Source organism: Quercus suber, unplaced genomic scaffold (genome assembly GCF_002906115.3).
Source record: "Quercus suber isolate HL8 unplaced genomic scaffold, Cork oak 2.0 scaffold_613, whole genome shotgun sequence".
NCBI classification, from domain to species: domain Eukaryota; kingdom Viridiplantae; phylum Streptophyta; class Magnoliopsida; order Fagales; family Fagaceae; genus Quercus; species Quercus suber.
This window is the reverse complement of record NW_027070056.1, coordinates 223,516-238,486: the sequence shown is the minus strand read 5'-3', so window position 1 is coordinate 238,486 and position 14,971 is coordinate 223,516. Positions and strand designations below refer to the sequence as shown.

Below are 14,971 nucleotides of genomic sequence, written 5' to 3'. Positions count from 1 at the left end.
TTTTTTTTTTTTTTTTTTTTTTTAAGAATACTAAGTATTTTAACACACACACACATGGGGAGATGGGAGAATGTCTTAAATAAACTAACAGTGAGAGGTTTAACCACCACCACCACCCCCCCCCCCCAAAATCATTTTTTTATAAATAAATAAAAATTGTCAAAAGAAACAAAAAGTGAGAGGTTTAAGATTTTAAAATTAGATCAGATTCAATTAGAAGTTAGATCATGATGATGTCATAAATAATAAATGCAAGTCTCACCCTAAAAAAAAAATGAGAGGATCTTTTATATATATATATATATATAAAAAGTATTCTAAGTCATTTATTCACTTGAAAAATATATATTATAAGTCTCATTTCGAAAGAAGGAGGAAAGTGCTATAATTCTTCCTTTATAAATAGCATATTCATTCAAGTATGTTAAGTATTAAATAAATATATTAACTTTTATCAAGCCTGGGATTCTAAAATTAAATAAATAGTTTAGTTCTTTTTTTTTATCAATAATTATAATAATAATGCATGTGATTTTTTTAAGCCAAAAAAAAAAATGGTCAAGACCATTTTAGATTCTTGGGTTTGATTGCTTTTGATCCTTGGGCTTGACTGTTTTTTATTGGTTTTTATCGATTTTGGAACAATTTTTATATTGGTTGGTTTTTAGTATTGGATCAAACTAGAAATTGATTCTTGATTAACCCCGTAAAACTGCTGATCAATTTGTTTGTTTGTTTGTTTGTTTTTTTATTATTATTATTTTTTTTTTTTGTTTTTTTTTTTTGTTTGTTGAAAGAGTTTATTTGTTTTTAAAACCATGAAAAAGTAGCATTGATAGTAAAGCATACATATCAATAATAAGATGTCATCAAATATTCATATTACAAGCACAATTCAATGAATCCATAAGGTGCATGCTCGGTTGGGAGAGTTTATTTTCGTTAGTTTATTGGACTTAAAAAATAACTTAAATATATAAGAAAGAGGTAAAGATTATAAAATTTTTTTTTTTTTTTTAGCCGGACTTATTGACTTCTGAGAGACAAAAACACTGTGCATATACTGTGCGTGCACTGTTCACACACTGTTTATGCACTGTTCATGCAATATTTAATATTAAAAGTGGGTCCCACAATACTATTCACACATTTAAAAATTATTTTGCTATAGTGTTTTCAGCAACAATCAGTTTTTAGCAACTTTCAGCAACAATAAGTGCTATCCAAACGGACCCTAAATAACCCATCAATGTCTGAAACTTAGCTATAACTACCCATTATTTATGAGTATATCATCAGAAAAAAGCTCTAAAAGACCCACCATATTATATTGCACTTTCAACGATATTATTTACTCTAGAAACAAAGAATAACAAACTCATAAAAACCTCATAGCACATACATCACTCTTAATTAACTTTGACATCTCATTCTGCTTTTCCATTTTATCATCCAAATTCGCAATTCGCTGAGTCAAATGCCTCTTTGTTGCCTGCCCAACAGAAGAATTGTATGCAAAATCAGAATTTGTACACAAACATTAAAAGTATTAAGGAAAATCACAGAATAAACTCATCTAAAAGAAGAACATTAACTTATTAAATTTAAATTTACTCAATAATAACTTTTTTTTTTGATAAGTAAGAGAGAAGTATATTCAAGAAGCTACCTCATGCAAACAACATAAGGCAGAACAAAGAATACAGAGAAGGAAACAAACATGAAAAAACAACAAAACAAACAACAAAAAAACTAAGTACAAAGAAGGGAATTAAGGAACATAGGGAGAGAATCACTAGAGGTGAGTCCCCAGGCCCTAGACCAATCAAAAAGGGAGCCACTAAAAAAAGCGAGCAGCTAATCATCGGATTTGTCCAAGTCCTCAAAAGTGCGCCAGTTTCGCTCCCTCCAAATACACCACATTAGGCACGGAGGAACTAAATTCCAAATACTAAAAGAGTGCTTTCTCAGCCAGTTCCACCAACCAAAAAGCGTATCTGCAACCGAGCTTGGCAATACCCAATTGATCCCAAAAGATCTGAAAACCCAGCTCCACAGCTGATAAGCTTTGTCGTAATGGAGTAGTAAATGATTTACCGTCTCCCCACTACAACAACACATAATGCACCAGTCAACAAAATCAAAGCCTCTACCCTGCAGATTATCCCCAGTAAGAATCTTCTCCCAAGCAGCACTCCAAACAAAGAAAGAGACGCGCGGAGGAGCCTTAACCTTCCAAACACTTTTCCAAGGAAAGATAATAGATGAGGGACTACGAAGCTTATTATAGAAAGAGCGAGTGTTAAAACTCCCCTTCTTTGACAACTTCCACCTCATACGGTCTCCGTGCTCAGATTGAGGTAAATTTGAGCCTAAGGTACGAAGGAAATCCTCCACCTCTCCTGACTCCCAATCATTTGGTTCCCTGAGTAAACAAACATTCCAGCTTCTCTGAGCCCCAGTCCCCAACCTTTCAAGAGACGAGGCCACAGATGCCTCTCTATTATAAGCAATCCCATACACCATCGGGAAGGATAGACGGAGTTGTAACACCCCACACCACCAATCCGTCCAGAATTTCACTCTATCTCCCATCCCTACCTCAAAGTGAATGCATTTACAAAACACCTTCCAGCCTTTTCGGATGCTTCTCCATAAACCACACCCGTGGACACCCCTACCCAACTTGGAAGACCAACCCCCCCCACTCTTCCCCAAACTTCAAAGCTACAACCCTCCTCCAAAGACGAGTCTCCTCCACCCCAAACCGCCATAACCATTTTCCTAATAAGGCTTTATTGAAAGTCGTAATTTTCCTTACTCCCAATCCACCATTCGCCTTTGGAGCACACACCTTATCCCACCCCACCACATGAGCCTTCGAATCCCCCCACAGGAAGTTACTCAATAATAACTTAGTTTTCCTCTATATGTACATTACCAACAAGGATGCTCTTTTTCTTTCTTTAATAGATAAGTTACACACACACCAATGAGTTTTGAACCCCGTCCTCACCCTCTACCCACATTTTTGAGAGGAGGAAGTGCCATTTGAGCCAAAACTCATTGGCCTAACAAGGATGCTCTTGACCCTTTGCTGCCAACATCAGAGGTAAAGCAGCAACTCCATCACCACACCTTTTAATTATTTATATACATAAATATATAGCAAAGAGTGAACAAAGTCAACCACAACATAAATGGTCAATACAAATATCCTTCTAAATATTATTTCAAAAGTACTCAAATTATTTGGCAAAGATATGTTGGTCTGATAAGGATTCAACAGGTTCATAATTGAACGAAAAAAAAAGATTTATAGATTAACAGAAATATAAAGATTATTTTTAAAGCCATAGAAATATCACAAACAACTGAGAATTTTTTCATCAACAAAGATCAATGCCTCCTAGCTATCAACTCCATTTCTAATCAAATAAGCACCATGAACTCTAACCATTGCTTTTTTCTTTTTCTTTTTCTTTTTTATTTTTTTTATTTTTTTATAAATGATCTATGTTGCCAGATCCTCTTCAAAAATCAAATATATATTCAGAGCAATTTGTCTTGAGATTTTATATCAGTCTAAGAAGTTGCAATCGGTGAAACAGAAACTTACAGCAAGAGCCTCTGACACACTCTCCAGATGCTTTGTCAAGTTTGTTACAGCAGTAGCCATATTACGCTTTGTCACATACATGAGATCCGAGAAAGAAAGACCCTAAACATTAACAAATGTGGTTAACGAACAAATTTAATATCTCCAAATCACATATACCAGTCTCAAAAAATCATTTAAAAAAAAGCGAACAAAATCAATAAAATAAAAAAAAAAATGCAAAATTTTTAATAAGCACATCCAGATACCTTCCACCACATGTAGCCATAACCCAATACCCCCACGGTAGCAGCTGGAACTAAAAGTGATGTCAAGTTACCTGGAAAAATAGACACACAAAAAAGGACAGGTACAATTACACACAAAATTAACCAATCAGAATTCACTTCGTGACTAATAATAACAAAAGAAAATGTATACTGTACTTCACAATCACATGGTTATATGCAAAAAAAAAGGGCTATAATCCTAGACTACAACACAATAATAAGCAATTGTTCTTACTTTGGCCACCATTATTTCCATTCAGAACAGTAATCTGCCTTGCTGAGGCTAGTTGTCGAACCTCAGTTGCCAATCGCCGCACCTACAAAATCCCATAACTACAAATTCAGTACACCGTATAGGGTCCATTTGATTAGGCTTTTTGAGAGATTAAAACAGCATTTTTAAAACCCAAAACTCTGTTTTGCAACCACAACTCCTCATAGCTCAAAACACAGTTTTTCAACAGCTTATGCAAATGCTCCCATAATCTCAATTCTTATATAACCAATTGAAATTTTAAAAACTGCTTCACTGTTTTATTTAAATTTTGAAATTACCTGTGCCGCGATGGCATCAGAATGATCAGCATCCGATTGCTCCCCAGACTTCTCCAATCCCTTCACCAACGACTGTCAATACAGAATTTTTTTTTTTTTATATATAATTATTTTCAACTCAGAAAATTATAGTATTTTAATTCAAATTTCACAAAAACAATCAAAGCATAAACATGATTCCCTAAAAAAAAATCAATTTACTAAAATAACATATAAATCATGTAGGTTATTCAACTCAGAAAATTATAATATTTAATTTCAGTTCGTTTCACAAAAATACAATCAAAGCAGAAACATGATTCAATGAAAAGAAAAATTTATCAAAATTTTCTGAGAAATAGGTGGAGCTAGATTTGAAATTAGCGAAAAAGTTATATATAAAAAATAAAAAAATAATAAAAAAAATTGTACCTGAAGTTCGCCAAGCAAATCCGAGAATTTACCGTTTTTAACCAGGATTGTGCTAGTATATCCTGCAAAAACAAAAGCCAAAAAATCACGCAAAGATCGAAATAGCTCACACAGAGAAAGTTTTTTCAAAAACGAAGAGAGAGAGAGTACCTGCACCAAGAAGGATGAGGATCCGAGATAATCCCATGCCGGTTTGCATCGCCATGGCTGAGCTAGTCCGAAACCCTAGGATTGTAGAGAGAGAAAGAGATAAATAGAGAGAGAGAGTCCGCGTTTGGATTATGGGAGGAGAGCGAGAGAATGAGGTCAGAGTTTCCGGCGGATTGTGATGCACCTAGATTTGACTTTTTAATTGAGCTAAATTCCTTTAACTGCGCCGTTTTGTTCTAATTAGAGAGCAACAAACCGCCTTTCTTTTTGTAATAAAGATATTTCCAATTTGCCTAAAAAACGTTTTTTTTTTTTTTTTTTTTTTTGCCTGGGAATTAGGTAAAAACTAATCAAGTATAACAATATTTTTGCCAAATTAAGAAAAGATAGCTTAGCAATTCAAAATTTTCCAAAATTTTCTTCTTAATTTGGAGCAATATTGTTTTTTTTTTTTAATATATATATAGGAACTCATTATTAACACCATTTTTATTGTGCATTTATAATCATAACATATAATATTGAAAATTATGAATCATTTTGTGTTATTAGATTTTTTTTTTTTAATACTAATAAAAGTTGTTTTTTGTCTTGCTCAATTACATCAGATTGATAAAGAGTTTTCCATTTTTTTAATTAAAAAATGCATAAAATAAAATTAAAATCACCATCGATAATTATGATATGGGTTATTAATTATTAACATGCATAATAAATTTTTATTTAAGAGAGAATAATAATGATAATCTAAAATAAGTTTTCATAAATTTTGAAGTGACAAAAGTATATATAATAAAATATGAATATGTTTTTAACTATAAAGTATCATAAAAATAGTATTTAGCCCAAAAAATTTAATAATGTCAATGTATCAACATGAGTTATAATTGTATGGGATTATATACAAGTTAATTAGTCATTAAATTATATTGCATCCATTTATGTTATTTGTGTTTCACATGTCATGATAATTTTAGAAATTCAATGTTTAATTACAACTTTACAAATTATACCATTGATTATAAAATCACATTTTTTAGATTGCACTAACCTCCAGATTGTATTCACCTCCTCTCCAATTCAAAATAAGACACTCGACTCCCTTATAGTTCGAGGAAAGAATAATAGATTATTCATAATTATTTGAACTAAATAATAGAGAGGCATTTCATGAAGCTATTTAGCATTTACAAAATAGTTGACCCATTGGAGGGACAATTTATATGGTGTAACGGATATATGTAACGCTCATCTCACATAAAAATGGACTCCACAAACAAGAATGCACCCCTATGTGAGAAAGATGTTACATATGCCTATTATGCCATACACCCTTTTCCATTGGAGGGAAGGGGTTGTGGTGGTTTGGTGTCTTTGGAATCCCACCTCCATCCATTTTCACTTTCTAAGGGATTCCTAGAATGTCCACCTCCTAGGTAAAAAAGGAAATAATGCAGTACCTTCTTTTTGATCTTGTAAATAACAAAAAATCTTATTTCTGTCTGAGAATCACAACAGAAATTGGAATACAAAATTAGAAGAGAGGCCTTAAGAACTCTGTAATTTTCAATTTGCTACAGAATGATGATCAACCAAACATTTGCACCTCAAATGGCATCAATGAGTTTAGGATGTGTTTGGATACCGCTTATTGCTGAAAATTGAAAACTAAAAAACTGTAACAAAATAATTTTTAAATGTATGAATAGTGCCGCAAGACCTAATTTTGAAGTTGCTTTTGCTTAAAAAAGTAGTTGTAGGTCCCGTGAACAGTGTACAGGATCCACTGGAAAACGTGGAACACAGCTGAAGCTTTTCAGCACTATCCAAACATACACTGACAAAACATACTGGTGGTGGCAATCAGTGACCAGAGTGTAAGAACAAGTTTTTCCCCTTTTATGAGCAACCTTTCCCAATTCTGTCTACTGTTTCCCATACAAATTTATTAAAGATGCTTTGGTTCTTGAAACAGTTCATTGCTTAATTTGCTTCCCTTCTTCAAACTGAGGTTAATCGTCAAGGGATTTATATTTCTCTGAGGGCATGTCCTAATATTGTGTCCTTTTTCTCGGCATAAAGAGCATGTTCTGCTTCCAGTAGGAAATTGTCTTTTGGCATGAGTACCGCTCAACTTTACCCCAGTTACTTGAGGGCAAGTCCTGCGATTGTGACCACTTTGACTACATATTCTGCAAAGATGGTTCCTCGTAACTGCATTCCCATGATTGCTGGACCTTGTGCTTTGGCAGGTTCTTCTGTTGTGGCCCTTTTCTCCACATAACCGACATATAAACTGTCTACCTATCAAACTATCCTTGAGTTCTGGACAGTAGTGTCTCCTGTGTCCCTCACGTCCACAGTTTCTGCAGTAAAATTTTACTCCTGCATCAAACGAGAAAATTGATTTATGTCAATACAACAAAGACAACAATAAACTAGGTTAATCATCCAAAGCCTAGCTGTAATGAAAGGTACACTTGAAATTATCAGTTATTTTCCAGTCATTAAGCACAGAAACTTCTTCCTTTTTTTTGCTTTGGTTCACACATTTTCTCATACTTTTTGAGGGCCACAGAGGCCTTTTATGAAGCTAAGTACTGGTTATACATTTGTATTAGCTCTAATAATAGTTGTAGAGTCCCCTGGTTGTCTTTTGATGGGTGGCGAGAATTGGGGAAAAAGGGGGGGGGGGGGGGGGGGGGGGGGTTTCAGTGGGGGGGGGGGGGGAGGGGGTGAGTTTCAGCTTCCAATCGTTGAAGGAAAAAAAAAATGCATAAGATCTTAAACCAAATTTAGATTGAAACAATTTCCAAATTACTACTACTTTATGCAAACTATGTGACTTCATAGTTTTCACCCTATATAAAAAAGCATTATGTGGAGGAAGTACAAAATCAGAAAATACATGGAGGACCAAGGGATCAAAATTCAAAGTAAATGAGTAATACACCAAATCATGAGACTATTGCAAAGTTACATCAGTAACAAGTAGTTCATGAAAATGAAGACAAAATATACAAATTTGGCCCAGCAGTAAACTTCATTGTATAAGAACAGACCTTTCATGGCAATGCTCCTCTTGAGACGGTTTTCTGGATCACTAAAGAAAGCTTTTAAAGCTTCAGAAGCACGCCTTCGTGCTGCAGCAGTTCCTTTAGCTTTCTACATTCATAGAAAATTTGATATTATCCTAGCAGTGATTTTCCAATGTCAACCATGTTAAAAATTGAAGGTTCAATGAACTTCCCTTCCTGATCACCAAAAGAATGAAAATAAACCACACAGGTGTCTATGTAGTTCACATGTAACCTTTGCTTCATGCGGATTATACACTGAATTTGCAAAAGCATGTTTATATAGCATATGCATGTACATTGCCCAGCTTAAAGGTCAAATTATTAGGCTCTGGAATGGAATCCAGTGTTTCACAGTCAGTGCTTTAGATCTAACCTTTAACTTTTGAGCCACATGATGATGTTGTAAATCATCCACTTCAACTTAAGTTATCATCCTAGATATAGATACAACAGCACACAATTATCTTGTCCTGGAAAGGCCTCATGGGACAAAATTATTTTCCTTTGATTCTTTCTTGTAGATCATGAAAGTCCAGTCCTCTATTGGAATGCATTATAAAATTTTCAATTTATAACAAAGCACTACAACATCATGCCAAACCATCATCTATCACGGTATCTAAAACTATGAAAACTCAAACGGTTGTGAATAAAAACATTTGAATACCTTAATTGCAGCCACTCTTTGTGCTTGAAGTGTAGGATCGCGATGGATAATCCTCATTCTCTTGCTAAATATACCTGTTTTGGCATTGAGACTCTGCAATCATCCAACTAAACCAAGAAGATTAAATTCACGATCTGATCAAAATCTAACACAATTAACTTAAGAAATATATGATGATGATCATGTGCAAACAGTACGTGTGCAAGACCTAGCATCATCACAAGAAATGATAGCAACCCTAGTTTATGAAAATTATGGTAGATGTTATATACGTGAAACTTCAATTGCATGGCATGTTAGAATCTCCATCCACTCTGAGAGGGAGATAGCATACAATTTCTCTTCAACTCTCACAAGTCTTTAAACTCACAAGGAATTGTAAACTCAAAGATCCTTGATTGTTACACATATATAAATAATCACCCATAACATTCAAAATGCCCAATTGGATGCTGGCCTAAGTAAACAGGAAGTACTCAAAACCCACAACCATGCAATAATGGCTAGAAATGAAGGCGGAAAATAAACTTATGGTTTCGGTCATACTAAGAAATTTAAGACATTTCAACGTAATTAAGATAACTATGATTCTATGTACTCATGCATAGTATCAGATAACACATCAATTTGCAATATATAACATATGCATGTCATGTTTCATATACAAAAGACATCAGATAAGGTTGAAGCATCCAACTAACTTTCAGCGATCGGCTAATTTTTAGTCCAACTTCAGGACGAAGTGATTGGTAAACACGCTTTGATTTCTTCTTCATACCCAACTTTAGATCTAAATTGTCAACTTCATCATCTTCCTTTACCTTGAGTGGAGAACTGGGGAGTAAAAAAGATTAAAAAGTGAAAATTTAGAATCTTTCTGTATCATTAAATAAAAATAAATAAATAAAACATTTGAAATATACAAGCAAAACCAAGAACACTTCTAAACTATTCTGTATCATAAAAAAGGAGCTTTCATCAATACCAATACTAATTACCTATGATGTAAAACCTATAACAACAAATTTGGATCAAACTTCTTTTACAAGGGCATAAACATGATATAGAACCTTCAACAAGTGAATTGTAGGGGAATAAAAATATGCTTAGATTTAGATCATGGATTGGAGCATATGACCCATTGTTTAAAGGAGGGACTCAAAATAGCTGTGAAGCACACCTTGTCAACCAGTATCATAAGCAGGGGTGGGAGCCATGTTATACTGTGGCAAAAATATTCAAAAAAAATTTATAGCTGGTAAAAAATAGGTCCAAAAGAATTCTTGTAAAAGCTGGCCCTCCAAATGAAACTGACTATTTTGACCTTTTGTTAGTCTTTCTCCATATCTTCTCCCCCAACATGTTATCACACAAGCCCAATTTTTATAAGTTTTACTATTGGGCTGTAGCTTCCTTTATAGAAGCTTATTATTTCGCCTTTTCAATTGCATTTTCCAATGTTCTACTTTCCAGCCACCTACCTCATCACAATAGCTCTCTTTAATCTCTCTACTCCATTTCTTCTTCTCATTTTTCATATCTATTTTACCTCAATTTCTATTCATTTCTATTTATTTATTTTACGGTTGATTTTTTTTTTCTTCCTTCTATTTATTAATCCAATTGATAGTCTATATTCGTTATTTTTATCTATTATTTCATACTAACATACTCAAACAACCATATTTAGGTAAGATTTGGTATGACAAACACATCTAGTGCTAGATTAGATCAGTGTTGTTAAAAGCGTTGAGCGCACTTAAGCGCAAAGGCCTCTTGGAGCCTAGGCGCAAAGCACAAAGCGCAAGCGCGCGCCTGATCGATGTGAAGCGCACATTTAAAAAAAAAATAGTAAATTAAAAAAAAATTATTAATGATCAATAAAACAATCAAGTGATCAATTAATCATATAAATTACAATAAAACATTTTATATAATTTATATAACATTTATTAAATTCTATTGTGCTTTACAAAATATATGCAACCATGATATTTGATGGTCATGATTACAAAACATGGTTGAATCAAAATAGAAGTACAGAACCAAGAAGGCAAAGGCTAAAAAGTACTAGAATGTTAAGCAATGTTATCTTTCTGAGTGTCTGATTTAGTGTTTGTTTGTGTGGTTGTGGTTAAAAGTTCAAAAATATCTAAAGAGATAGGATTAGGTGTATGGTAGCACACCACACTATTAGTTTTTATATATTAAATCAATGGCTTATATCAAACATATTTAGATCTAATGGCTAAAAATCAAATAAGGATTTTTTTTTAAATAAAAAATTTACAAAAAGCTCAAAAAAGCGCGCTTTGCGCTTAATAAAAAAGCACACTTAAAGCACGCTTTTGTGAGGGCGCTTTGCTTTAAAATTGATGTTTGAAAATTGTATATGTGTGTGTGTGTGTATGTACGTACGTACGTATGTATGATCCACTCATCACTGCACTAATGAATTTTCAAACATTAATTTTAAGATTTGCTTCTCTAAATGTCAAACACAGAGACAAATTTGTTAGTTTTGGCATGTGTATGAGATTTTTTTAAATAAGTTTAGTGGTACTACATATTGGACTACAAAGATTTATGCATCTAATCTAGTGTTGTTAAAAGCGCGCTTAAGCGTAAAGTGTAGAGCGCAGAGCCCTTGGGGCTTTGCGCTCTGCCAATGATCACAAGTCCCATATTTTTATATGTAAATTGCAATAGCTCCTGCTGAATCAAGTACTAAAATGCACATGACATAATATCTTTGCAAAATGTCAGAGCCTCAAAGGAATCATATTAGATTACAGCCCATTAATAGATCTACATAAAAACAGCATAAAGCTTGAAGAGAAACGAAAGTGGCAGTTAAAAAAGTAAGGTTCTAGTGTCTGCTTATGCATGTTTAGATTATTTGCGTTTGCACATGAGTTACATACAAGTATAAAATATCATTTATAATGAAGTAAAAACAGTTCTTTAGAAACATGTGCGAGCAAGCAATTGGTTCTTCATTAACAGTGAGTGACCAGACTAGAAAGTTAGTGGTAATAGATTATAATACACACACTGACAACAAGAGACATCAAGATTTGGGGAAATATGAATTTGATCAAATAAAGGGAGGGTAACATGAAATCAGGATGTGAAAAAGTTACGTTGAGTGAGCTTTCTCCCATGGTTGCTCATCAATCGACTCTTCCCATATGACGCAATCTCCTAAACACTGTTGACATGTCATTATACCCTGTTGCCAATGGAGCCAAAGAAATAAGTGGAATGATAAAGAAGTATTCTGTTACCATGAGACCAATGTCCCACTGCTTCATAATCATAACAAATAATTGGTACAAACCCAGCAAGAAACACGTCAGAAATTTCATCAAGAACATCAAACAAAAATTCAAAGTAAAATAACACACACATTTATTTCATCCCCTTATAAGTTACCTCATAAAAGAGAAGAAAATATTAGACATATTGGAAATTTTTGTGTTAAATACAAGAAGCAAGAGTGTCCAATATGCAGCATGAGTGTGGAATGTATTAATGAAGGGGAGAAAAACAGTTTTGGGTTGTCTCATGATGATATGCAACAGCATAAAACCATTACGATACCCTAATAAATTAGTAAAACTTTAAGGCTATCCAGCCCTTACACTCAAAACCCAAAACGGGGTTGTAATTCCCTTGATCAACCAGAAGTAAGCAATTTTGATTTTATTGAAAAACTGATAAGGGTTTTTAATTTCTCTGAGTTTTTGTTAGAGCTGGAAAAAATTTAGTAATAATGTTCTACAAATGAGGTCTTTTGTAAGGTGAATGTTAGTGAGTTGGTATGAAGAAAAGATGCTTAGAGGTGTGAATCTGCAGTGCTAATTTTTTATTAGAAAAAAAAGAAACAGTATTGTACAATTGCAACTTATATTTATCAGGTTCAAATATTGAGAATAGCCACATTCATGCAGAGATGTCGAACGTTAGTAACATATTCATACCTATTCCAGGACCCTTAAAGAAACATCATATACAAGAAATACTCACACACAATGATTCAGTTTTATCATTAAATTTCAATAAGTACTCTGTTCACATTTGTCAATGAGTATTAATAGTGTGTGTGCAAGTCACTCTCCTATTTTCATATCCAATTTGACTTATCATTTATGGGTGCAAGAGCATATACCTTCCCATTACATTGTAAACAGTCTAATCTGGCTCTCTCTATTCCACATTCTGTACAGGGAGTATAACCTCTACCCCGGCAACTTGGGCAGGGTAGTTCTCTAATGTACAGCCCATTTGGACCATACCAGGACTGTGGTTTGGGAGCACCAGAACTATCATTCCTGAAATTAAATTTTAGAAATTAGCTGTCAATCATCCAAAAGCCAATGGAGATAGATACGGCTGAAACAAAAGGAAAAACCATGACTAATTACACCAAATTAATTAAAACCCTTTTTGCTTCTCAGCATGCAATGAAAGGCTAAAAGCTGCAACTTAAGACAAATGTGCAGTTTATACTGTGTAGAAATGCCCAGAACAATGCTAATCAGTTATACAATGATTGCTCCATTTTCTTGTCTAAGAAAACATACAAATGAATGTTTTAGTTCCACCACCACCACCCCCACCACCATCCCCACTCTCACGTGCTGCACAGGATAAATGAATTTTGACTTTTGTTTCATGAGGCATGGTCCTCAACCTGATTTTTCTACCCTTGGGATTAAAGTCAATTAAAATAAAAATAAAAATAAATAAAAAAACCTACACACTACCATTATTCAGAAACCATAACATAATGGACAAGATCTAACAATTTTCATAAATCATTCTATTTTTACACATTTATTATTATAAAAAAAAAATTAAAAACTTCCTCGAACAATTAATTACAACTACAACAAAGTCTTAGTTCTAAATTTTTGAGGTTAGCTATGGATCCTCGACAAATTAGTTAGAGTCGGTCACATGTGTTCTTTTCCTTCCATTCTATTCTATCTAAAATCAAACTCTACGTTACTTCCTTAATAAACATGTCCTTTTTTTACTACTTCTACAACTCTCCTCATGTAATTTTTGGTCTTCCTTTGACCTTTTTCCTTGAACAATTAATAATTAAAAAAAGTAAGGTCTATTATCAAAAATAACAAAAACAAAGTAAGCTCTAAAGAACACATAAACGGCAGTTTATGAAAGCATTTTAAACCTAGGCTTCGGAGCGACATCGAGTCCGAATAGCTCTTCCGAGGGATCATAACGTAGCTGTACCACAATTATATAAAACAACATTAAAAAGTGAACAAAATACATTATTCTAAATCCAAACAAGTATTTGCATGAACTCACAGAGAGAGAGAGAGAGAGAGAGAGTGTGTGTGTTTATGTACCTGAGTTTGTTTGGGAATAGGAACAGAATTGTCCCTGGTAGAGGAGGACATGGCCTTTGTTGTAACGAAGCTAATGTTTCTCTTACGATGAAGTAAATTGTAGGACCAAAGAGGTGCCAGAATTCGAAACGAGGAACACAGGGACGACATTTAGTACTACGTAGGTACAATTTCATATGGGGAATATGAAATCCGAAGATTGAAATGGAAAAAGAAAAAAAAAAAAAAGTTTGTTTTAGTTTAGTTTAGCGTGAAAGAAATAATACTACGAACAATTTCTGATTTCGGCAAAAAAAAAATCCAAATTGTGTTTGTGTGTGTGTGGATGACAAGAAGGCGCGCCTTTTCTACTTGTATTTATGATTTATCTGTGCGTGCTTGTGGCTGACAAAGCCCATGGGTCCACCACTCATGAGTTCAATTCATGTTTAATAGATCAAAGGTATATTGGGCCTAGTCTTTTCGGGCCCAACCTGAATAATTGGTAATTTGCAGCAAAATTAAAAAATTAAAAAATATTTTATTCATTAAAGTTTAGGATTGTTTCTATTTTTTATTTTTTATCATTTATATTTTAAAATTTTTCTTTTTGGTTCTTCATGTTTGATTTCATTTTATATTAGTTTTGTTTGTTTCTTTCAATAATTTTACCGCTGAGTGTCAGATAAGTGACGTACATTAAAACAAGTCACCAATATAATTTTAGGCATTCTTCTCCAACAAAATACATATATAATTCTAGGCATCACCATAATACTAACATAAATGAATGATAGAATCAATATGAAAATGAAATCAAACATGATGGGTCAAAAGTGTACTTTAATCAAATTATAATA

General features: G+C 33.5%; 2 protein-coding genes across 2 annotated transcripts; both read right to left on the bottom strand.

Moving 5' to 3' along the window:
- Nucleotides 1-1,361: 1,361 nt before the first annotated feature.
- On the bottom strand, nt 1,362-5,230 carry LOC136064037 (uncharacterized). The gene is made up of 7 exons (XM_065765189.1): nt 5,005-5,230; nt 4,855-4,916; nt 4,444-4,515; nt 4,124-4,205; nt 3,868-3,938; nt 3,620-3,721; nt 1,362-1,492 (listed from the first exon to the last, which is right to left on the bottom strand). Exons 1-7 carry the CDS (start codon nt 5,057-5,059, stop codon nt 1,379-1,381), a joined length of 558 nt encoding a protein of 185 aa, XP_065621261.1. The 5' UTR covers nt 5,060-5,230; the 3' UTR covers nt 1,362-1,378.
- A 1,495-nt stretch (nt 5,231-6,725) lies between these two features.
- LOC112039418 (uncharacterized) lies at nt 6,726-14,442 on the bottom strand. Its single transcript, XM_024072296.2, has 8 exons — nt 14,133-14,442; nt 13,952-14,007; nt 12,923-13,085; nt 11,895-11,983; nt 9,453-9,585; nt 8,752-8,844; nt 8,067-8,169; nt 6,726-7,389 (listed from the first exon to the last, which is right to left on the bottom strand). Exons 1-8 carry the CDS (start codon nt 14,280-14,282, stop codon nt 6,953-6,955), a joined length of 1,224 nt encoding a protein of 407 aa, XP_023928064.1. The 5' UTR covers nt 14,283-14,442; the 3' UTR covers nt 6,726-6,952.
- Nucleotides 14,443-14,971: the final 529 nt, after the last annotated feature.